General features: G+C 38.9%; 1 protein-coding gene and 1 long non-coding RNA gene across 2 annotated transcripts; both read right to left on the reverse strand.

Annotated features, from left to right (window-relative positions):
• Window positions 1-282: 282 nt before the first annotated feature.
• On the reverse strand, window positions 283-2620 carry LOC307142452. Its single transcript, XR_013818473.1, has 3 exons — window positions 2407-2620; window positions 1323-2010; window positions 283-1047 (listed from the first exon to the last, which is right to left on the reverse strand). It is a non-coding gene; the product is annotated as an uncharacterized lncRNA (long non-coding RNA).
• Window positions 2621-7201: 4581 nt separating this feature from the next.
• On the reverse strand, window positions 7202-21451 carry LOC307142451 (tripartite motif-containing protein 29-like). The gene is made up of 5 exons (XM_079843331.1): window positions 20810-21451; window positions 20512-20607; window positions 8443-8676; window positions 7601-8361; window positions 7202-7307 (listed from the first exon to the last, which is right to left on the reverse strand). Exons 1-4 carry the CDS (start codon window positions 21368-21370, stop codon window positions 8140-8142), a joined length of 1113 nt encoding a protein of 370 aa, XP_079699457.1. The 5' UTR covers window positions 21371-21451; the 3' UTR covers window positions 7202-7307; window positions 7601-8139.
• Between the last annotated feature and the right edge of the window lie 1541 nt (window positions 21452-22992).

Consider the following 22992-nt stretch of genomic DNA (forward strand, 5'->3'; position numbering starts at 1 on the left):
ATATTCTTTTGTTAATGAATAGGGACCAATGGGTTTTAGTTTTGAGAAGAAAAAAAAACTAGGCCTCAAATTTTTTTTGAAAACGGAAGGCGTGTTTTTCTTATTGTGACGTAAATCCGAGTGAAACGGCTTTTCGAACAAGAAAAAAAAAGTACTGTGGAACTCGATTTTGTCTGTGGACAATTGATTGGATGGTTGTGGTTTGCTATTGGTGGATCTCATGTGATTGACAGGTCATCCTCATGCCAGTAAACGCATCATCAGAGTGTTTGGCAGCAATTTACCCAAATAAAGTTTATTTACATATATTGAAGAAAAAAACAGTGTGATTGTTATTGAGATATATTTAATTTCCCCAAGGCAGAAATGAAAGCCATGTGACTGTTTAGTTTGAGAGCAACAATCTATATTTTAACCCTATTGTAAAATATACACGCCACCTCATGGCTGACTGTCACATAATTTGAAGACAACACAAATATAATACATTTCATTATAATCAGTTGAAATTGGATCATTTATCTTTTTTGTTGATTTGTACAGATGATCTTTGGACTAATAAGGATGTGTTAACGTATAAAGAAATAGAGCGCTGAACTTCAACTCCATCATCACATGTTTGCAGAATTATGAGAACATTTCTGTTATAGCACCACCTAGTGCTGGAATTTGATAATATTTTGTGTGGCTCCTCCAAACAAGTCATTGTTCAATTCGTATGTTTTGGAAAATGATTCACAACATAAAGGCATATCTTTTCTCTGTCGCTTATGGAACTATGTGTGCAACGGTGACTGGAAAGAAAATAATTTAAAGGCACAGTTTACAAATCGCATCTGAGAAACAGTTTTCAAAGCCATATTACTAATTATGTCTACCCATATCTAAATCTACCCATATTAGGTCCTCATAATGCAGACCATCTCCAATGTTGGTGCCTTGTAACCTTTTAATGTACTCTAGGAAAGAATGATGATGTCCAGATGTTGTCAAGTTATACATGGAAACGTCTTCATCTATCCACATGTTTAGTCTTCCTCACTGTCACTGCAATCAAAGTTCACACTGTAAGGAGCAAGCTTACATGACAAATGATTAGATAGTTGCTAAATCAAGAGCAAATGTGCACAATCACTACCATTCAAAAGTTTGGGATCTGTAAGATTTTTGTTTTTGAAAGAAGATTATGTTCTCCCAGGCTTCATTTAGTTGGTCATTTATTTTAATTTAATAAACATCTCAGCAATTTCAATCAAAACTCGCATTTTTAGAAATAAGATTTTATTTCTATTTTTGTTTTTGAATTCAACAAATACACTCACAAGCTCAAACTTTTAGCTTCTTCCGACTCCGACTTCAATTCTGCGGTGTGACCTGGTAAATTGGGAAAATGGGTCAATTGGAACAGTTAAACTTTATAATTAGGCCTATCATCTTTACATGTATATGCTTCAATTACTAAAAATAAACACTAATTTTTTTTTTATTATCAAGTATCTGATAAAAAAAAATTTGTTTGGATATGACCACTTCTATTATAGGATGTAATGATGAATCAGAATTGAGATTTGGGGAAGCGTTTATCAACTTGTGCTTTTTAAAAGCTTCAGACTCATAATGAGGTTGGACGTGAGTTTGGCAGTAAGAAGCCATACAAACCAAACACGACCTGATGGCTTTTACTTTTCTTCCTTTGCAAACATCACACATCACATCTCCAGGCATAGCTGGGGCTTTCAGCTTCATTCCCTGTAAAATATCAGCCAGTACAGTGTTTTTGCTGAGAGCCGGTCTTTGGTTGAATGCCGTCCTGCATGTAGGGCAGCTGTAAACGCCTCTATGAACTTCCTGATCCCAGCAGTTCTTAATACAGTCCATGCAGAAACTGTGACCACAGGAAGTAGTCACTGGATCCTTGAGCAGATTCAGGCAGATCGGACAGTTTAAAAGATTTTGAGTATTAGAGATGGATTCTGTCATTTTGGTGCTTTCAAGCCCAGCTGAAGATATCTGTTGAATAACAGGGGTTTACAATCTTTTGAAATCAGAATAGGAATGAAACTAATGAATCACTATTTCCTGCTTCTGGACATTTCAGAAAAAGTCACTATATATCTGCATCCTTGTGAAAAGCACTATACATTTCAAATTCAGAAACACATCTATATTTGCCATACTGTAAATACACTTGGCTGTTCAATTCTCAAAACACTCAAATAAGAGTTTGACAAACAAGTTGAGATCACCCTATGCATGAACGGTGTTGGTCAGGTTCAGTAGTGGTGAAACGTCTTTCGTATAGACCTAATACACAATTAAAACAATACAGCCATACAAACATTCTCAGAGAGACTGTGGAAAAATACCTTTGTTTTTTTCACCTCTAAACACAAACACTTTTATTACCTCTGTCTTGGCCCAGTATCAGTCAGTCCAGGGTCAACCGTGTTGCTGGAGATAATAAAATAACGCAAATGAGCAACAAAAACGGATCAGATTTATACGATTCGTGTTTTTCGTAAAGGAGGAAGCACTCATGCATTCTTATCTGTACTTGTGAAATGTCCTCAGTTGTTGCCCAAGTACTGTTCCAATTCAAAGTTCACATCTAGCTAAGTGCAGTTCAAATGGTTGGAGCTTACGTCTATACCTCCAGCGAGGAGCTAATGTAATTTGGACCTAATGGGTGGAGCTGGAATATATAACCACACCCTAACCTTACCCACAACTCTATCCCTCCACTCCATTGAACCTCCAGCGAGGAGGAGCTGGACCTCATTTGACTGCAGTGAGTACCTCTTGGACTTGTGGGGCTTAAGACCGTAGATATACATAATAAAGGCTAGAGGTCTCGTCTGCTCTGAGGCCCATTGCACAAAAGTAGAATTAAGACATCCAGGATAAATGACTGAGCTGAGCTCAATGAAGCCAAAACAAGTGCATCCAGGCTTAATTGGTTGCACAAAGACCAAGCCAGGATGAGCAGACACGGATTCATCAAGCCAGGTTAAACCAATCTTGGATAGGTGCGCGCTCACGGCTCACTCAAATAGACCCGCCGCCGATCACAGATTCACTGATTCACCATGGCAACTAGAGCGGCGTACTTTTCCCCGTTGGAGGCACAAATCCTCATGGAGGCATACGAGGAGGTAAAATACATAATTAAGAAGAAAGGCAACACCGACACAGTGATAAAGCAAAGAGAAAAAGCATGGCAAAGTATTGCAGGCCTCCAGAATGCGAAAGTAGTGCACAATTACACACTCACCGCTCCGCTGAAACATCACAATTACAATCCAAATAGTTAATTCACATCTCCAAAAATGCAGTTGTACACTGATTATGAAACAGTTTAACTTTTAATTGAAATGGACAACAGATATGAGTGAAATTGTGTAAAGTAACCCCATCACACTGTATAAGGCTTTGATAAATTATTATCAAAGGCTTACATAATTGCTACGCTTAGTAGTAGGCTACAGTTTAATCTTAGCCGTTGTACTCTGCTTCTTATGCTATCCACTGATTTTTTTTTTTTTTTGGCCTCTTATGATGTTTGTGCTGTATACTGTGTGTAATACAAGCTTGCAGGGAGGCTACTGCATCCATTCATTTGTCTGTTCAGTTGATGTGTATGGATTTGTCCTGCATTTATTTCAGTGTGCAGACAAGCGGGGTGTGTTATATAATCTCTATATATTATATAATCTCTATCTTTGAATGTGTATTTATCCTTTTGTTGTATAATCCTTTTGTTGTATTGTTGAGTCACTGTGTGACTTCAGTTTCGAAAGGAGCTGATGGTTTACCTGCTTTGTTTTATCCTTATTCAATAAAGGAACCTAATGTTACACTTTGTGTTTTTATATTTATATGGAATGTGTATTTTATACGACCGAGTATTAGGGCCACACTGAGGAAGAAGGAAAAAGTCATACATTTATGAGGCTGGTTCTTTCTGCGGAAAAGATGCATATTCTTTTTACAGTCCTGATACTTATGACAATGTGACGCTGATGTTCCAAAAGATTAAGTATGTCCTTGTTTGTGAAACCATACTGAAGAACAATTCCACGAAATGCCCCACAGCTGTAATTTTAACAACCGTCCTCCTCTAAAACAACGGGTTACAATTTATGACTTAATTTATCGAAGTCTGTGACTTTTCTTTTTTTTCCTCTGTGGCCCTAATATTCTATCATGTTTATATATAGCCTTATAGTCTATAGGAAACCGTAAATTATCCAATGATAGCAACATCATCTAAAAATCATAATTTATCCAAAATGATTTTGAAATTATGATCACAAACATTTAAATAATGACAGTGGGTCTAGTTATATGTGATAACAATGTATAGTGGGCAGTAGAATAACTATTGGTTTCCGTTTGTGGTGACTGCTGACTGACATAAGGGATGAGATTAAATAGATCCTGGAATTTAGCCTGGTCTGGAGCAGGCTAGCTCCACAGAATAAATCTCCATGGTAATTTATACCATAACATCCAACTGCCACCCTATCCAGCTTTAGTGCAACCGGATCACGGATAAATTGAGCCAGGATCACCAAGATATCCCGGCTTAATCCCTTATCCTAGTTTTGTGCAATAGGCCTCCGCTGGCCAGCGGAGGTCAACGTCCACACCTGGCGGCCATCTTGTCACAGTCAGCTCGCTCACTCGTAACATTGTGTTTTAATGGTGCATGTACTTTTTAAATAACCATAACTTGCTCGATTTTCTACCGATTTTCAAACTGTTTGGTTTGTTATAAACGTCAGAGATGTAGTTATGACACTGCATACTTATGAATAATTTTTCATGATTTGTTCAAGCATCCAGAATTATAGCCACGTTAATAACGTTGGTAAGAAACCAAACCATTTGTAAACCCATCAAGATTTCAGCGAGATAAGAGTATTTGTGTTCGTGCAGATCACTCACCTTGCATCAGGTACCACAGAGCCCGCCAGAAAGCTTGCCTGTGACAAGATGGCCGCCGGTGATGACGTTAGAGACTCCGCTGTGAGACATCTAGCCTTTATTATGTATATCTATGCTTAAGACAGCCATGCAGGTATCCCAGAATGCATGTTGCACCAATCAGAAAACCCACGCAATAAAAACTCTGCCTGGAACAGCATCCTTCTCTCCTTCTGAGGTTTACCGCTGTCTCTGTAGTAGTTAAACATGATATAATTTGTCTTGTGTAGATCTAGCAGGCAATCTTTGGTCTCATGAATCTATTATTTGTTCCTTGGCAAATCGTTTTGGCTGAGGGCAAAGAGAAGTTTCATAACTTTATATATTTAGGCTATTTAACTTTAACGTTGTAGCCTAGAGAGCTGACTTTGTATGTTTGACTGAATTGTTTGCTTCATTTCTTATTGTATGGCTTCTTAATCTTTTTACTTGTACTTTTATAATGATTATTATTGATCGTTAAATATTGCATTTAACAAAAAGAGACTGGCTTTGCTTTGTCTTAATTTTATTAGTGAAGATAAGAGCACATGAGCACATATTGCCTGAACCACATATTAAATGTTTAATATTTTTAAAATGTAAACGAAGAGAGGCAGGGTTGAGATTTATTTTTCGTTTTGTTATAAATATACACTCACCTAAAGGATTATTACGAACACCATACTAATACTGTGTTTGACCCCCTTTCACCTTCAGAACTGCCTTAATTCTACGTGGCATTGATTCAACAAGGTGCTGAAAGCATTCTTTAGAAATGTTGGCCCATATTGATAGGATAGCATCTTGCAGTTGATGGAGATTTGTGGGATGTACATCCAGGGCACGAAGCTCCCGTTCCACCACATCCCAAAGATGCTCTATTGGGTTGAGATCTGGTGACTGTGGGGGCCATTTTAGTTCAGTGAACTCATTGTCATGTTCAAGAAACCAATTTGAAATGATTCGAGCTTTGTGACATGGTGCATTATCCTGCTGGAAGTAGCCATCAGAGGATGGGGACATGGTGGTCATAAAGGGATGGACATGGTCAGAAACAATGCTCAGGTAGGCCGTGGCATTTGAACGATGCCCATTTGGCACTAAGGGGCCTAAAGTGTGCCAAGAAAGCATCCCCCACACCATTACACCACCACCACCAGCCTGCACAGTGGTAACAAGGCATGATGGATCCATGTTCTCATTCTGTTTACGCCAAATTCTGACTCTACCATCTGAATGTCTCAACAGAAATCGAGACTCAGACCAGGCAACATTTTTCCAGTCTTCAACTGTCCAATTTTGGTGAGTTTGTGCTAATTGTAGCCTCTTTTTCCTATTTGTAGTGGAGAAGAGTGGTACCCGGTGGGGTCTTCTGCTGTTGTAGCCCATCCGCCTCAAGGTTGTGCGTGTTGTGGCTTCACAAATGCTTTGCTGCATACCTCGGTTGTAACGAGTGGTTATTTCAGTCAAAGTTGCTCTTCTATCAGCTTGAATCAGTCGGCCCATTCTCCTCTGACCTCTAGCATCAACAAGGCATTTTCGCCCACAGGACTGCCGCATACTGGATGTTTTTCCCTTTTCACACCATTCTTTGTAAACCCTAGAAATGGTTGTGCGTGAAAATCCCAGTAACTGAGCAGATTGTGAAATACTCAGACCGGCCCGTCTGGCACCAACAACCATGCCACGCTCAAAATTGCTTAAATCACCTTTCTTTCCCATTCTGACATTCAGTTTGGAGTTCAGGAGATTGTCTTGACCAGGACCACACCCCTAAATGCATTGAAGCAACTGCCATGTGATTGGTTGATTAGATAATTGCATTAATGAGAAATTGAACAGGTGTTCCTAATAATCCTTTAGGTGAGTGTACATGCAGTGAAGATAATCAAACGCACGCGTCGCCTGAATCACATTTTTTCAATGAAAACGAAAAGATGGGTGGTGTTTTGTAACATATTTCATTGTATTGTTGACTAAAATATACATAGGCCTACATAGATAACCGGAGTAACCAGAAAGAGCTGAGGGACGTTATTCAAAAACGTTACCGTTCCATTTGCAGAATTACCGGATGCCCTCACCCCTATTTACTACTTTTCTGGTGTTGCATGAACGTAACTAGCTAGTGTCTGCGCTTGGGTATTTGCATTGGTGATATGATTGGCTGAAGCCTGCTGTAATGTAACAATATATCCATACAAGGAACAGGATGCAGACCATCTCCAATTTTGATGCAGTCACATTTTATTTTATTTTAATATAGGAAAGAATGATGTCCAGATGTTTTGAAGGGTCATCAAGGTTTACCAGGAAACATCTAGTACTCAAAGCCGCCCCTGCAATCAAAGTTCATAATTTAAGAAGCAAGCTTACTTACATTTTTTTAAATATAATATAAAATATAAAGATGTGCACAAACATTACCAATCAAAAGTTTGGGATAAGATTTTCGTTTTTGAAGGAAAATTATCACGTTCACCCAGGTTTTATTAATTTGGTCATTTATTCTATGCTTTATTTATTTAATAAACATCTCCACTGCAATCAAAACTCACATTTTAAGAAATACAGTTAAAATCCAAAAGAAAGTGCGGCTACAAAAGCTGTTATTTGTAATAAATACCCTTACCACAAATCGTCGTCATCCATCTCTTCTCCCTCTTCCTCCTCCTCCTCCTCTTCTTCCTCTTCAGAGAGGTCATCTATATTTACAAAAAAAAATGAAGCATGCATAAAAAGAGCACAAACATATGACAGTTAAGCGCTACAAATGATCAAGTCTCATGTGAGTCTGTTTGATTTCCTAAGTAGTGGTTAAGATATCTTGCCACACAGGGGAAAAAAAAACTAACTAAAGAATAAGAGAATGGCCTATAATGTAATACAATTATGCATTTTTAATTGTGCATTTTCCCCTTTAGATAATTTACTTACCATCCTGGAATATTTGGACATCAGCAACTACAAAGACAGATACACATTCACTTACAATGTGAAATTTCTATTTGTATGATGAATAACAATATTATACATCTGTTGAGATTTATGGCATAATTTAAATCAGTCAGTGCCCCACAATATTGTCCCTTTAAAAGGCAAGACAATCCACTCTCAGCTATATTTCTAATACCCCAGAGGTGGATATCGCTAATCATTAAAGTGCAGCTCTTATTTACATGAATGCGGAAAGACCGCACTCCTAATAATGGCTAAAAGAAAAATTTTTATTTCACCGTCATCTAATATTCCACCGATGTGCTCTTCACAGACTTCATCCAGTTGGCGTTTCAGCTCAGAGAGAGATTGCTCTACTCTCTCAAATGTCAGGTTACTGACATCCCTGGGTGAACTGTAAGGGGAAACTCCAGAATTGAAAGAGTACTTCTGCAACTGTAAGAAAGGGGGAAAAAAAGAATCAATGCACCATTTCATTAAAAAAAAACAAGCCATCCTCTTGATATATTTCACCACCTGGAAGAATTGAATGTGATTCTCTGTACGTAAAAGAGGCTCCAGTTTACAGGTCTCTTTCTGTAGTTCCCCGATCTCCTGCTCCAGACTCTGTATGTGACTCTCTGCATCTTGTACTTCCTTGTTCTCCTGAGCTCTGATGTTCTCCCTCACCTCGGCCTGAATGTTCTGAATGGAGTGGATGATTTCGTTGAAGATTCGGTCACTGTTCTCCACTGCTGCCTGAGCAGAGCGCTGTCACAACACAGAAATAACACTCAGATGGGGAAAAAAAAGGGTACAAAGTGGTCACTGGGATGGTACCATTTATAAAAGGTTCTATGTACCATTTAGGTACTAATAATACCATTGACGTACTAATACGCTCTCTTTAGGTACAAATGTGTCCAGTGACAGCTCTTGTCCTGAGAGTGAAAGTGTTCTGAGTGTCCTGAGAGGTGGTCACCATTTGACACATTGTACCAGAAAACATTATATAAACATTTTTGGTAACATTTTACGATGAGGTCCCATTACATAACATTAGTTGATGCATTTACAATAAGCATTACATTTATTACAGTATTTATTAAAGTCCCGCTATGGGGAAAATCAAGTTTTTGAATGTTTATATGTCTAAGTGGTGTTTTTAATATGCCATGTGCAAATTCAAACCATGTGCAAATTCCTAAGTCAACACCATTGTTGAGTATTTTCTTTTTAAAACTGCAGTGAACCAAAGACCGTCACAAACCGTTGTTTGAAATCGCCGGTGATTGTGTGACGTCACAAAAATCACATTACCGTGTGGACGGGGCTTTAGCATATCATTAAATATTCTCTGAAGCAGTGGAGTCTCAAGAGAAGCAGGTTATCCCGGTATATTTTTCTGTTGATATGAAAAAACGGGTAGATTTAGCAATATAGCGGGTGTATATGTATATTATGATGAACTATATGCCTTTCTCCACAGACTTTCTGAGTTGTTCAAAGCGTTCCTAAGGATGCTGATTTTCAGAAGGCAGACTGAGATGGCGAACGTGGTGTGTGTAACATTAGCAACACATATTAGCTGTTTGAGAACATAGTCAAGCTAAAAGATATTCATATTAATTACTGTTATGTGTCATGCGTTGTAAAGAGCGCCATTGTGCAGCCTTTACCTCCAAGTTGGCCGACTGCATTTCTGAGCTTGTGGGAATGGGTAATTTGCATATTCAAAAATCCACATATGGTAAATGAAGCAAGGGTGTAGAGTTACACTCAAGCAAGGGCGTAGAGTTACACTCAAGCCATTTTAAAAGGCACAAAGACTTTTACAGGAAAAAAAAAACCTTTTAAATACGTCATTATGACGACCAAAGAGGAGTTAAGGGATTAAAATTTAAATCCCCCTGTTTATTTAATAATTTAATGCGAGTTAAATAAAACTTAACTTGTCGTACAGGAAAATGTAATAAACAATTTTTGATTTTAATAATGTATTGATGAATGTTGAAATTAACATTAAAATGCTTTAAAAGTATTTTTATTGTTAGTTCATGTTAACAAATGGAAGCTTTTTGTAAAAAAATAATGGCTTAGATTATGGACAAATAGTAGAAATTCTACCATGCAATGGTCCTAAAGTGAAATTATGGTGGCACTAAAGCATTGCTGTTTGTACAGTTTTTCTGGTTAGCCCCTGCTGGTAGTCCCTTCTAAACTATTTAAAATGGAAATGTACTTGCTGTGACATACATTATAGCAGTAGATTAGGGAGTAATTTTCTCCCATAAGCCACGTTTCCACCGGAGGAACTTTCCCCAGGAACTAGGGACTTTGGGGTGGTACTCTATTACCCCTTTTCCACCAAGGCAGTGCTGGTTCGGAGCCAGAGCCTAGTTTCAAATCGGTTCTTTGTCTTTCCACACCCAAAGCACCAGCTCTGAACCAGGAAAAGTGGTTCTTAAATAGCACCAAAACATTGCTGGTCTAGAAGTAAGAACCGCTTGCGTCAGGGGCTGGGGTTACCGTGACCAACAAGACAAACACAAACTTGTGACCGCCATTTTTGAAATGGCAGCTAATGGATCTAATAGCGGTTCGATTAGTGGTGCAACGGCACTCACGGTTCGGATCACACTACGGATCATGAGTCACGGATCGGATCATTTTTCGGATCAGAATAAAAGGGGAGGAGACTATTTTTATTTGCTTTACATTTATTACATGCAAACTTTTGGTGTTAACATAACCTATATGGTTTATAGGTTAACAAGGAACTTTTGGTGTTAACAAAAATAAAATAATTAAATAACCATCTGAATAAATCAAATTTGACTAAAAACAACCTGAGACGTGAAAATGGGCCTGAGGTTTTTTTTATTTTTATATAAAGATTAGGATGTCAACATTCTCAGGGAGAGAGTGGACCTCTCACACTTGTCAGCTATAGGCCTTCAAAGAGAATTGCAATGCTGACAAGTAATTCACATATAAATATAAAGTTATGAATTCAATAAAACGTTTTTTAAGTGTAGTGCGTTTAAACATGATATCTATAAAATAGTGTAAATATACACTATTTTATAGATATCATGTTTAAACGCACTACACTTAAAAAACGTTTTATTGAATTCATTACTTTATATTTATATAGCCCAGTACATACTTTAGATTTATATATTACGTTGCTCATGCAAGTTGCAAAACAGACAATACAATATGTTAAAATAAACATTTTAAATTAAAACTTATGATAGACAAAAAACGACTTGTCTTTTCTTTCGTTTTTAAATCTTTTTACAAGAAATCCTGCAGGTCATAAACTTTGTTTTTCCACCTCCAAGAAAGGACAGGTGCTCTCCATTATTTCTCCTTTTTTACTTAAAGGCCGTTTTCCTTGCTTTACTCGGGGCAAAAAGCCATGTGTTGACTTTGAAACAGTAGACTTTACATTATATGCATCTGTGGTGGAATTACTAGAACGCTCCTGTAACGCACTGACGGACCGAAGCCGCGTGCAGTGTGAAAGCTGTATCCGTTAACATGGGTACGGAAAAAATATGCACCGCATACACACTGCAAACGGAGTATGTGTAAAACGGCGTCAGCAGGTGCCATGATCGATGTATGCGCCACTTTCATACGGCTTTCTCGTGCCACAGTGCCTACACACTGTTACAGTTGTCCACCACCCTTCTTCCGTCATCATTAAATTTTACGGGGAAGCCAAAATGCTCCCATACACGCGATTTGAATAATGCGGGAGGCTTTAAGTTCTTCTACTTCTTCGCTAGCCACTGCTGACTGATTAACATGCCCTGTTCACGTGAACACATGTGTTTCTCTGAAACTCAGCATCGAGTTTAAGGGAACGAGATCACTTAAAAAGCAATAATATCGGCAGAAAAACTGTATTTTAGTCTGCGATCGCTAAACAATTCAGATAAATCCATAAGTAAAAAAAGCGTAATAAATCCACGGGTCACGTGCGTTCTGAACCGTAGGTCGTGATCCGTTACACCACTAGGTTCGATAGTAATCTCCGTCTATACAAATCACGGCGAGCTGCACGAATGCGTTGGATTCGCTGAGTTTTAATGCCGATGTAGGATCGTAACACCATGTGGCAACATTCGCCATTGTTGATGGAAGGCTTGTTCGAGATGCATCAGCGCTGTGCAGACCGATCGCCGTATGACATCAAAGTAAAGTGAGAGCAGACGACTTCGCTTTGGAATCGCTCGTGATACTTTGATATCATACACTGATCGGTCTGCGCAGCGCTGATGCATCTTAAACAAGTCTGGTGTGTTTGTGTTCCCCTCTGCCTCACTAGCGTTGCTGAGAAAGAGGAGATGTATATGACGGAAAAACTGGCTCTGTGGTGGCTCTCTAGCCCGTGGAAAGGCAAACCGGTTCTTAGGCTCGTCAGTCGAACCAACTCTGAACTACCACCTGGTTCATTCTGGTGGAAAAGGGGTATATGCGTTTTGACCGCAGGGACCAGGGTCTAAATGAAGTTCCGGGTATATATCTCCCCCTCAGAAAGTCCCTGCTCACGAGGTAGTAAGTTCAGGAACTTTTGGGGGTGGGACTTGGGCGCTGAACATGCTGATTGGGTGAGTTCATGCAGCATTTTGATTGGTTCACCCCACACAGAATTTTATTTCAACCACCATTTTTAAAAGTCTGTTGTTTTCTATTCTAATCAACACCAGCTGGAACTGGAAAGTCACGTGCAGTCCTACATCACTGGACTAACTTCATGGTACTTTAGATCACAATAGAAATGCAGACAGCAACAGATCTGGGGGGGAAAAGGTTCCTGAGACAAATTGTTCCGGGTAAATTCTGTGGAAAAGCAGCTATTCAGACACAAACATGGGCCAGATTTACTAACAGCTTGCGCCAGCACAAACCCACGTTTGGCATTAAAATACTACTGTCAGGATTTAGTAAAGACACGCAGTGAAACATTTGTAGGAGTTTCCCTTTGAGACACAATTTATGAGGCGAGTATTTAAATTAACCATGCAACGTGATTTACTAACATTTGCGCTTGTCAATTTACTGGTGTTTGGGCCATTATCCACCTAAAAAAAAAGAGAAAAGTATGCCTTAAACCAGATGCACATTTGCACTGCTCTTGATAGATTGTGTTGGCCATTATAGAAAATATCCGGCTGCGTCCGTGTCCTTTAACGTGCGCATTGTCAGTAGATAACACGCAGAACTACCCATCCCATTGGTTCTTTTTTGGAATTGCGTTCACGCCAATTTGCCCGGTTTAGTAAATCTGGCCCCGCACAAAATGATACTGAATTTTTTTTCCAAATGTATTTTATAGGGCAGTGGAGATAGACAGGAATGGGACCAGGAAAGGACCACAACTCTCTATACATCTACAACTCAAATAATTGTCAAAATGTCAAATAATTACCCCCTCATTGAGGCTGCTATTCGATTGACTAATCGTAACCCTAACACCAGGGGGCCGTTTCAATAAGGAGGTTCAACCAACTCTGAGTTTAAACCTGAACTCTGAGATGGGAAACTTTAGTTTCAAACTTTAGTTAGTGTGTAATGTTGCTGTTAGAGCATAATACCTGTAAAATTATAAAGCTCAAAGTTCAATGCCAAGCGAGATATTTTATTTAACAGAAGTTCCCTTTCAAAGCCTACAGCGAACGGCCGGTTGGGACTACATCCTGGTACATCCTGCTTTAATGACGTCAGTAGAACAGTTTCTCGACTGAGTTTAAACCTGAACTCTGAGATGGGAAACTCTGAGTTTTGGGTTTCAGAACAGCTGAATTGAGGTAGTTCAATCAACTCTGAGTAGACTGACTCTGAGTTAAGCTCATGCACTCCAACTATGAAAAGCCACGATCAATGGAGCTTTTTATGATTCACCATGGCAACAGCACCCAACAAAAAGATGTTTGCATACTTCCGGGTCAATATGTAAGTTTAATTCTTAATTATTTTAATTAAGTTTAATTTTCATGGTATCCAAAAGGCAAAAAAAAGAATGTGGCAGCAGGTAAAAATGAAAAATAAAAACATCATTCGATCAGGTAAAGCTTTAAGCATAAAATGTTCATGGGTGTAGGTTTAATGACTTTACAAACATTTGACATATTAATCAAATATCATTCAGTGTCCAATGTGCAGCAGCTTTTCCCACATAGACCCGTTTCACAGACTGTGATGACGCGTCTTAATGGTCATCAATATCTGCAAAGTTTTTTGTATTTGCATTGTTTTTTTTTTAAATGTATGTACATTTAAAACACTAATACTTTGTATTATATTACTTTTGCATCAAATTACAAAAAACAAGTGACCGCTGCTGTGAGGGTGTTTCTAATAACGCGTCTATGGAAGTGATGGTGAAAAATAATATATTTCTCTCTTTTCACTTCCGTCATCAATCTCACTCCATTTTTTCCCTCTTTTTGAAAGTTGTGAAATCACTATTTTGGAGTTTTTCTTTTGCTATTTGAGCAAATGGAGACACAAAAAAATATATTTAATGTATTCTCTCATTCACCGCTATAAGAGTTAACCCAACTATGACTACTTTAGCTTCAGAAACCCAGAAATGTGAAAAGGGTCTATGCTCTTTTCACATAATGAAATGTTCTCTAATTCCACCTGTTACATTTATTAATTAGGGTAATGACTAGGGTTGGGTACCGAAATCCGGTTCCAATATGGCACCGGTACTTATATAACCGGTATGTACCGGACCGAATCAGAACGCAGATTTCGGTTCCTCATTTCGGTGCCAAAATTCAAACGTGCTTTCGCGTGCTTTGGCTGAGCCAGAGACAGACGCTCAGCGCTCGTCACATCACAACTCATGACAACTATTCAGTGTTTTCAACGACATCATGTTTATTCCAGGTTTCAGACATTTAAATGCTCATAAGTAGGCTACTAGCAACAAAACACCCACTGATGTCTATGAAAGCGGCAATGACAATCCTTTCAGACGGTTATAATTTGACTAACGTTACATGTTTTATTCACATCAGATACATACATGCACATTATATAGTAACTATATTGTTTACTCTATTCTTCTTCCAGTTCACTGGTCACTTACTTTCATGTATTTCGTGAGACGAGAATTAACTCAAGTGTTGTAAATCCGACAGATCCGATTCTGAGGCATAAACTAACATGGCGCCGCCCATTGCGCTTTATAGATCAACTAACACACATTCACTCACACATTTGAACATCAGATAGTTCGTGACACAGTTAAGAAGTTTGTGAATATTTTGAATAAAAAGAAAAAGCTAAATAAACCCGATACAGCTGAGCTGTCAGCGCTATTGCGGCTGCTGTGTGTCATGTGAGAAACATGACGCGTCGCCATGGAAACATTAAGGCGATGCGTTCTAAAATATTTAGCCAGAGAATATGATCATATTTCAAAATAAAGCTGAAGCTCGAAGCTGGTTAGTAGCAGAGCAAGAATACAGACGACTGCTGTTATTACTGTAACTGTTTAGATTTATATTAGGCTTGTTGTAGTTGGGTTAGGTGGCTTAGGTTTTACTGTGAATTTGTAAATAAGTAAATTATAATTTGTAAATAAGTAAATTGTGTTTTGTTTTTATTTATATTCATACATTTAAGTATACATTAAACTTTTAATAAATGGTTCAATTTAAATAAAAAATAAATAAATAAAAAGCCATTTAATGTCGTCCACCTCGTTTTGTGGCCTTTTTTTTTTTTAAGTATCGGTTCAGGCACCGTTTAGGCACCGGAACCGTTTTAAAAGTATCGGTTTGGCACCGGAATCGAAAAAAACCCAAACGATACCCAACCCTAGTAATGACATTAAACATTTGACTTCTACTCAGGCCAGCCAAACACCACTGACAGATGAAGAGGAGATGGAGGAAGAATATTAACTTCCAACAGGAAAAATAATAAAGTATTTGTAGGAAATAAAGATGACCATAAAAATTGTAAATAAATGTATTTAACAGCTGTGGTGGTGGTTATGGCATATATCTCGTACTACCATCTGGCAGCATCCTTCCATTCCATACAGTAATCAGTTTTCAGAAAGTGTGATGATGGGAATATGAGTCATCAATGCGTCCAACCACTGGAAATCCTAAAGGAAATTCTAATTATCAGGGATACTTCTAGAGGATTATCAAGTGAACGTCAGGATCCTGTATAAAAGGACATGCCATTTTTGTCACTTTGACAGTGTCCTCATGATGAAAATATAAGCAACGAATAAATGTACCTGCACTGCAAAGAATTCTTTTCTTAGTATGTATTTTTGTCAAGTGGCAGATCATTTAATTTGTTTTAAAGGGGTGGTAAAACACAATCTTTCGAAGGCTTGATTGTGTTTGTGGGGTGCACTGTAACATGTGTTCATGCTTCGTTTTTTAAAAAATTGCATTATTTTTCATATATTTTATCTTTATTCTACACTGCTCTGTCCCTCCTTGTAAAACGGTCTGATGGTTTCCGGGTTCTATGAAGCCAGTCCCTCAAAAATACGCGATGGGCTCAGATTGGTTAGCTGGCCCAGTGTGTTGTGATTCGCTAACTGTCTAGCGCACGTTTGTCGGAAACGTCACGCCCCTTACCTTTACCGGTAGACTGTGCTTTGGTCAGTATTAGAAACAATGGCGTCTATAAAACCATACCAATCTGAGCCCGAATCAGACCCAGAACATTTTAGTGAAGATGATCGAGCAGAACCTGTTCAGTCAAGAGTAAAGACTGCGCATCTATAGTGATCGCTACTGAATGGCACTGTTACTTTTGTATTTTTAGAACGATTATAGCCAAATATCTGTCGCAAGAACTATTATCCCAAAACGAACACTAAACATTGGCTTTACTAGTAGCCAAATCAAACACAGAACCATGTTTAGCATGCCTGTAGATAAACAATACATAAAAGCTCTAATCGAAGAATAATTTACACTAATGCCAGGTTCGCTGTTGAGATTTTAACATTAGTGTTTGTAACGTTAGGTGTTCGTCGGATAACGTTAAGTATGAATGAGCATTTAACAGACTGGTTTGCAGAACAGCGTTGTCATCTGTTTACTTCCTTGCTACAACGTACAATTAACCTATTACAGGAAAACACATCGATAAAATAAATCAGACTTACAGGTTGTGGCCCGTAAACAGCCTCTGTTTGTAAATCCATCTTTCAGGACAAGCCGTTGTGTGAATCCTGCATTGAACTCGCGAAGGTTGTGGAAGTTTTCCTCCGTGAAATGTGCAGCGGGAGCCCTGCGCGCGTCGTGCTTTCACACTGGCAGTGTTTGTCTCACGCAGCTGAACCGCGGCTCATGAATTCCAAATACAGACGAATATTGTCCATTATGTCACATTTTCCAGTGTTCTCCTCCGACCCCTGTCTGTCTCGTGATTTATGATGGGCAGCATATATCTGAGACCTGTTCCCTGTCTCATACACACATGCATATAACATGCTGTATGTTAAACGCTCTGCAACGCACCCCCGTCCAGTCTAGGACTGCTGAACAAAGCAAGTACTGCAATCCGGATGAAAATAACAGCGTTTCGTCTGCATTGCAGCAACACCACTCCAGCCTAACTATACCACAACAACAGCGATACAAAATGGCCTCACCCCCCTTATTTAATATTCTCGGAGGAGGGGTTTATGTAAATATTGGGACTGGTGATGTCAGCAACCCTGGAGGAATGTCTGCAGTCGCCTACTGGCCGTTTGCTGTAGTCCTTAGAAATTGATTTCTTTAAAAGTAAATATCTCCCTTTGCTTTAAACTTTGAACGTTGTAACTTTGCAAATGTTGTTTATGCTCAAGCAGCAACATTACATGCTAGCTAGAGTTAGAAAAGTGAAATCGTGGTTTACCACCCCTTTAAGTGAACTTTGCTTACTTTAGATTTAGATTAAATTTACTTTTTTTTATATTTGTACTTGAAATATGACCAAAATACTCAGTAAGAAAAGCATTTGTGGCATTTGAATGAATGAATTAAGCATTTAAACACTGTTGGCACTTTAAAAAGGGGAGGAGAAGAAAACCTGCTCCTGACCAGGTTAGGTTCACAGAGTTAGGGCGTTTTCACACCTACCTTGTTTGGTCCGGATTTTCGGACTTTTCAGTTTGGTCCGAATCAAAATTGAAGGTGTGAAACCTCCCCCGTACCACGGTCCGGACCAAACAGACGAAATTTGGTCCGAAGAAAAGAGGTAGTCTCGGTCCGGATCAAACTGAACAAAGGTTTGTTTCGTTTCTAGTCTGAAAGCATTTTCTGTATGGTTCGGACTTTCAGACCATTTACAGGAAGTTCCTGTTTATGTTTAAATATTATAACGTTATTTTTAAATTCAATCTAGGCTACATTGATTATGAAAAGTGAAAATATGCGCAAAATGTCAGAAGACAGAAAGTCAGAAAAAATTTTGAACGAAATTTTGTATGATTTTGCTTAGAAAGCATTTCTTTAATGGGAATTTCATTTTGTATAAATTGCATCTTAACTTCTTAACCCGCACCGGTTTGTGGGCGGGGGGGTTGACGGAAGTGGGGGGGTGTGTACTTTTATTTACTTTTGTTTTATACAAAATATTCAATCAACTATCACAAACTATGCATCATTTGAAAGCTAAAACACAAGATTCATGTTCTGAACTTGTTTTTGCAATAAATACACCAAAAAAAACTAAAAATCCTCCGTTGTTTGCAAGAGAGTTTTGAGTTAGCGTGATCAATCATGTCCATTTTCAATGAAATATCGATTCTATTCCGTGTCTGGCAAACTCCCCCTGCTAGAATGGCTTCTCCCACGTGCAATGGTTCAACCCTCGTCTCTCTCCTTCAATCAGAGACTCTTCTGGGATGCATCATATAGAGGAAGCGCCTTACAGGCTTGGTGAGCTGTCAATCATTGCGCCCATGGTTTTCGTTGGATAAAGGCACTCGGTGCCCAGCCAATGCCTTTCCAACAAAGGTTTGATTGATGGACTTAGTAACCAATCAAAAGGCATTATCTTGCGCAGTTTGCGTAAGTAGGCTTTGGTGAATACTGTTTGTGCGCTGGCTGCGCGTTCTCAATGGCAGAAACTGCAGTGGAGCGCGCTGTCTCTCACTGACGCTTCCCATCAGCTAAATGAGTTTTTTACACTTTGTAATCTCTGTAAATAGTTGCTTTAGTTTTTCAGTAACTGTTTATCCATTATAATTAGTAGTATATTGCAGTTTATTGCAGATTTATTTGAATGAAAAACTACTCTTTACAATAGCAAATGTTCTGAAATAAATGGCCTTTTTGAAATGACGCCTAGACTTTTCTTGACATAAAAGCTCACAGAAGCTACATTACTGAGAGAATCATCCTCATATTTGAATCATGACATGATTAGACATTCAGTTTTATATTTAAGTTATTTTCAGGCTCTTAACATTAAATTATAATATTTTTTTCCCTAAGTGAAAACAAAAAACAAAAAACGTGAGTCACTTACATGTATATTTACATGTATATTACTCTGTTCCCATATTACTTTGAGTTATTATGACTCTTGGGTAGCAATATTTCAAGTGTCTAGTTTAAAATAAGACCAGGTTTATGAATATAGACCATAGGGTTTAAGAGCTGCAGACATTTTCATTTGGGTATATCGTTTTCAAAGAATTCCTAAAAAATGGGGCGCTTGTTAAGAGGTTAATTTTAATTAACGTTTAATCAGATAATTGCCTGGATTTAATAAATAAGAAGCAAATAGTCTATAGCAGACAATAATCGCGGGAGCGATCACATGCTTTGCACATGAACAGGAGCGCGTCTCAAATAAACCGAAACTCAGCAGCTACTTGCCTCACAAACATGAGAAATATGTGTATATAAAGCTTGAAATGTCCACTTTTAAACGTAACAAATAAAAAAAATAGTCAAGCAATGCGTACGGTTCAATAGTGGCAACCACGATATGCCGTTCATTCATTCTTGTCAAAGACGCTGACGTCAGACGCACGTCCGTTTACAAACCAATCAATGTCCAGATGTCGCCCACATAGATGATGACGAGTGGACGCAAGTGCGTCATGTAAAGTTCTTTAGTCCGCTCACATAATTGCAATGTGAAACCAAACCAAAACTAACTGAATATATAAAAAGTATCAAAACATGAACTTCGGTTCGGACCTTGGTGCGGACTTTCAGGTGTGAAAACGCCCTAATTTACCCTGGTAACTGACTCTGAGTAAAAGTTACCTCTCTTTTAGAAACGGGCTTGACTTACCCTGCTTTCTCGAGTTTGACATACCTCCCATTCTGAAATTGAAAACCCAGAGTTTCCCTTATTTCAGGGTTAACATACTCAGAGTTTTCACTTAACCTCCTTTCTGAAACGGGCCCCAGGACTCGAAGTTGGTCACCCAGGACGCAGCTGTGCCATATGCCACTAAGCTATGAGTGAAATTCTACCGACTTTATTTAACCAGTCAACTCTGTAGTTAGTGTTTATTTGTTAGCAGCGGTTTGGCTATAATAGGAACTTCCATTTCTCATCTTGTTCAAACACATTTTAGCTGTCAATCACACTTACCTTATAAGAGATCACGGCTTTCTTACACTGATGAGCCTCCTTCTTTAAGTCGATGGTTTTCTGAATGGAATCCCATTTTTTTTTCTTAAGTTCGTCCTGGGGATGAATTTGCAATAAATAAGAGTTATGTTCTTAAGTGACCAAAGGTAAAAAGCAGCAACTGTTGATTCAACAGAATATATCTTTTTTTTTTAACTGGGCGCGGACTAAAGAATTTTAGGAGAAACATCTCAATGGAAGTATGTCATTGAACTCCATTAAATCTTCATATATATTAAATACAACAACTGCATCTTACCTGTTTTTTTGCCATTTCAGCTGCAGCAGAGACTGTTTTATGTCCGTGGTGCTGACTCCCCATACAAAGCACACAAATGCACTTCTGGTCATTATAGCAGTAAATCTCCAGTGCTTTATGATGTTCACGGCAGATCTGCTGCTGTAGATTTGGGGAAGCTTTCACCAACTTGTGCTTTTTAAAAGCTTTGGACTCATAATGAGGCCGGACGTGAGTTTGGCAGTAAGAAGCCATACAAATCAAACAAGACTTCACAGCTTTTACTTTTCTTCCTTTGCAAACATCACACATCACATCTGCAGGCCTAGCTGGGGCTTTCTGCTTCATTCCCTGCAAAATATCAGCAAGTACTATGCTTCTGCTGAGAGCCGGTCTTTGGTTGAATGGCGTCCTGCATGTAGGGCAGCTGTAAATGCCTCTATGAACCTCCAGATCCCAGCACCTCTTAATACAGCTCATGCAGAAACTGTGCCCACAAGAAGTAGTCACTGGATCCTTGAGCAGAGTCAGACAGATCGGACAGTTTAAACGATTTTGAGCATGAAAAAGAGATTCAGCCATTTTGGTGCTTTCAAACCCAGGGGATGTTTCACTGTATAATAAGAGTAGTTTGGAATCTTAAAATCAGAATGGGAGGGGCTCCTATGCAAACAAGACAACAACAAAAAAAGAATGAGTCATCATTTCCTGCTTCAAGTTTCAGAAAATGTCACACTATACATGCATATATAAAGCACTGTACATATAAAATTCAGAAGCACATTTACCCTACTGTAAATAAATACACCTTGCTGCTCAATTCTCAAAACACTCACACATAAGAGCTTGACAAAGAAGTTGAGATCACACCATGCATGCAGTTTTGTGAAATGGTACAAAATGTCTTGTGTAGACCTACTACACATCCAATTAAGGGTGCTGTCACACTGGCTGTTGAGTTTGAAACAGGACGTGGTTCACAAAAAAACAGTAATGTTAAAGTTGTCATGCAGACCCGAGAGCAGAAGGAGGTGGTCTGTGTGTTCAGTAGTGATGGACACTTTCGAATCACTAGCTGCATTTACATGGACCCTAATAATCCGATTGTAATCAGACTAGTAGCACAATCGGAAGGAAAGAACGAAAAAAGAAAAAAAAAGGCACATACCCACGTCAATCAGAATTCATTGGCCAGATCTATTAATTTAATTCGGATTCTAAGGGGTGGTTTAGTCCTTTTACAACCTGATCGAGAGGGAATGTAAACACTTGATCAGATTAAAAACCGAAACTGGAAAGTAGTAAACTGGGCTAGAGAACCACCACAGAGCCAGTTCTTATGTCAAATACATCTCCTCTTTCTCAGCAACGCTAGTAAGGCAGAGGGGAACACAAACACACCAGGCTTGTTTAAGATGCATCAGCGCTGCGCAGACCGATCAGTGTATGATATCAAAGTATTCAAAAGCAAAGTCGTATGCTCTTACTTTACTTTGATGTCATACTGCGCAAGTAGCCAAGAAATCTAGATGCACCCTAGCGGCAGCAAGTGGAATTTGCAGCCAGGGTAGTCTAGCAACTCTCCGTTGGCTTGCGAGCTGAAAAAAAACAAACTCTGGTCAGGCCAATGACATCGTGTATAGAGTCGGTGGGCGGGCTTAACATAATGACGGCAGAGTTGCCGCGGTTCCGCGTGCTACTCGTAAACAAAGAAGCTGGCGAACAGCGGTCTTTCGAATCGGCTTTGGCTGCAACTCTGGAAGACTTGGAGTTAAGCTTTTCTTTGAGAAAAGAACAAAGAACAGCACTGAAGTCATTCTTAAGAAAGGAAGATGTGTTCGGAGTTTTGCCGACCAGATTTGGCGAAAGTTGAATCTATCAACTAGCTCCGCTTCACCTTCTTCGTTGCTCTGGTTGGTTGTAGCGCTATACTATTGCGTGCAGTGGAAAATTGAAAGACAACCGTTTATCCCGCCCCTCGGATTGAGCCCTGCCAATGGTGAGTTCCCAGACCCAACATCTTGATGTGGGTCTGGTTTGTCAGGCTACTGCGCAAGTGCAATGACGTAGTGTAATGACTTATGGCGCCCTGAACGAGCTGCTGAATAAGTGTCATAAATAAGTGTCCTCTTGTCATTCTGTGAAGTGAAGCAGAACAACATCCCACTAGTCCTTGTTTCAGACTCATCCACAGACTACTGGTT

The sequence above is a fragment of the Gobio gobio genome, assembly GCF_949357685.1.
Source record: "Gobio gobio genome assembly, chromosome: 18".
Classification (NCBI taxonomy): Eukaryota; Metazoa; Chordata; class Actinopteri; order Cypriniformes; family Gobionidae; genus Gobio; species Gobio gobio.

Excerpts from the sequence above, each read along its gene's own strand:
- LOC307142451 (XM_079843331.1), bottom strand. The coding sequence starts at position 21,370 with ATGGCTGAATCTCTTTTTCATGCTCAAAATCGTTTAAACTGTCCGATC. Across the intron at positions 8,677-20,511 it reads AAGCCGTGATCTCTTATAAG|CGCTCTGCTCAGGCAGCAGT; the intron begins GTAAGTGTGATT and ends GTGTTGTGACAG. Across the intron at positions 8,362-8,442 it reads ATCACATTCAATTCTTCCAG|TTGCAGAAGTACTCTTTCAA; the intron begins GTGGTGAAATAT and ends CCTTTCTTACAG.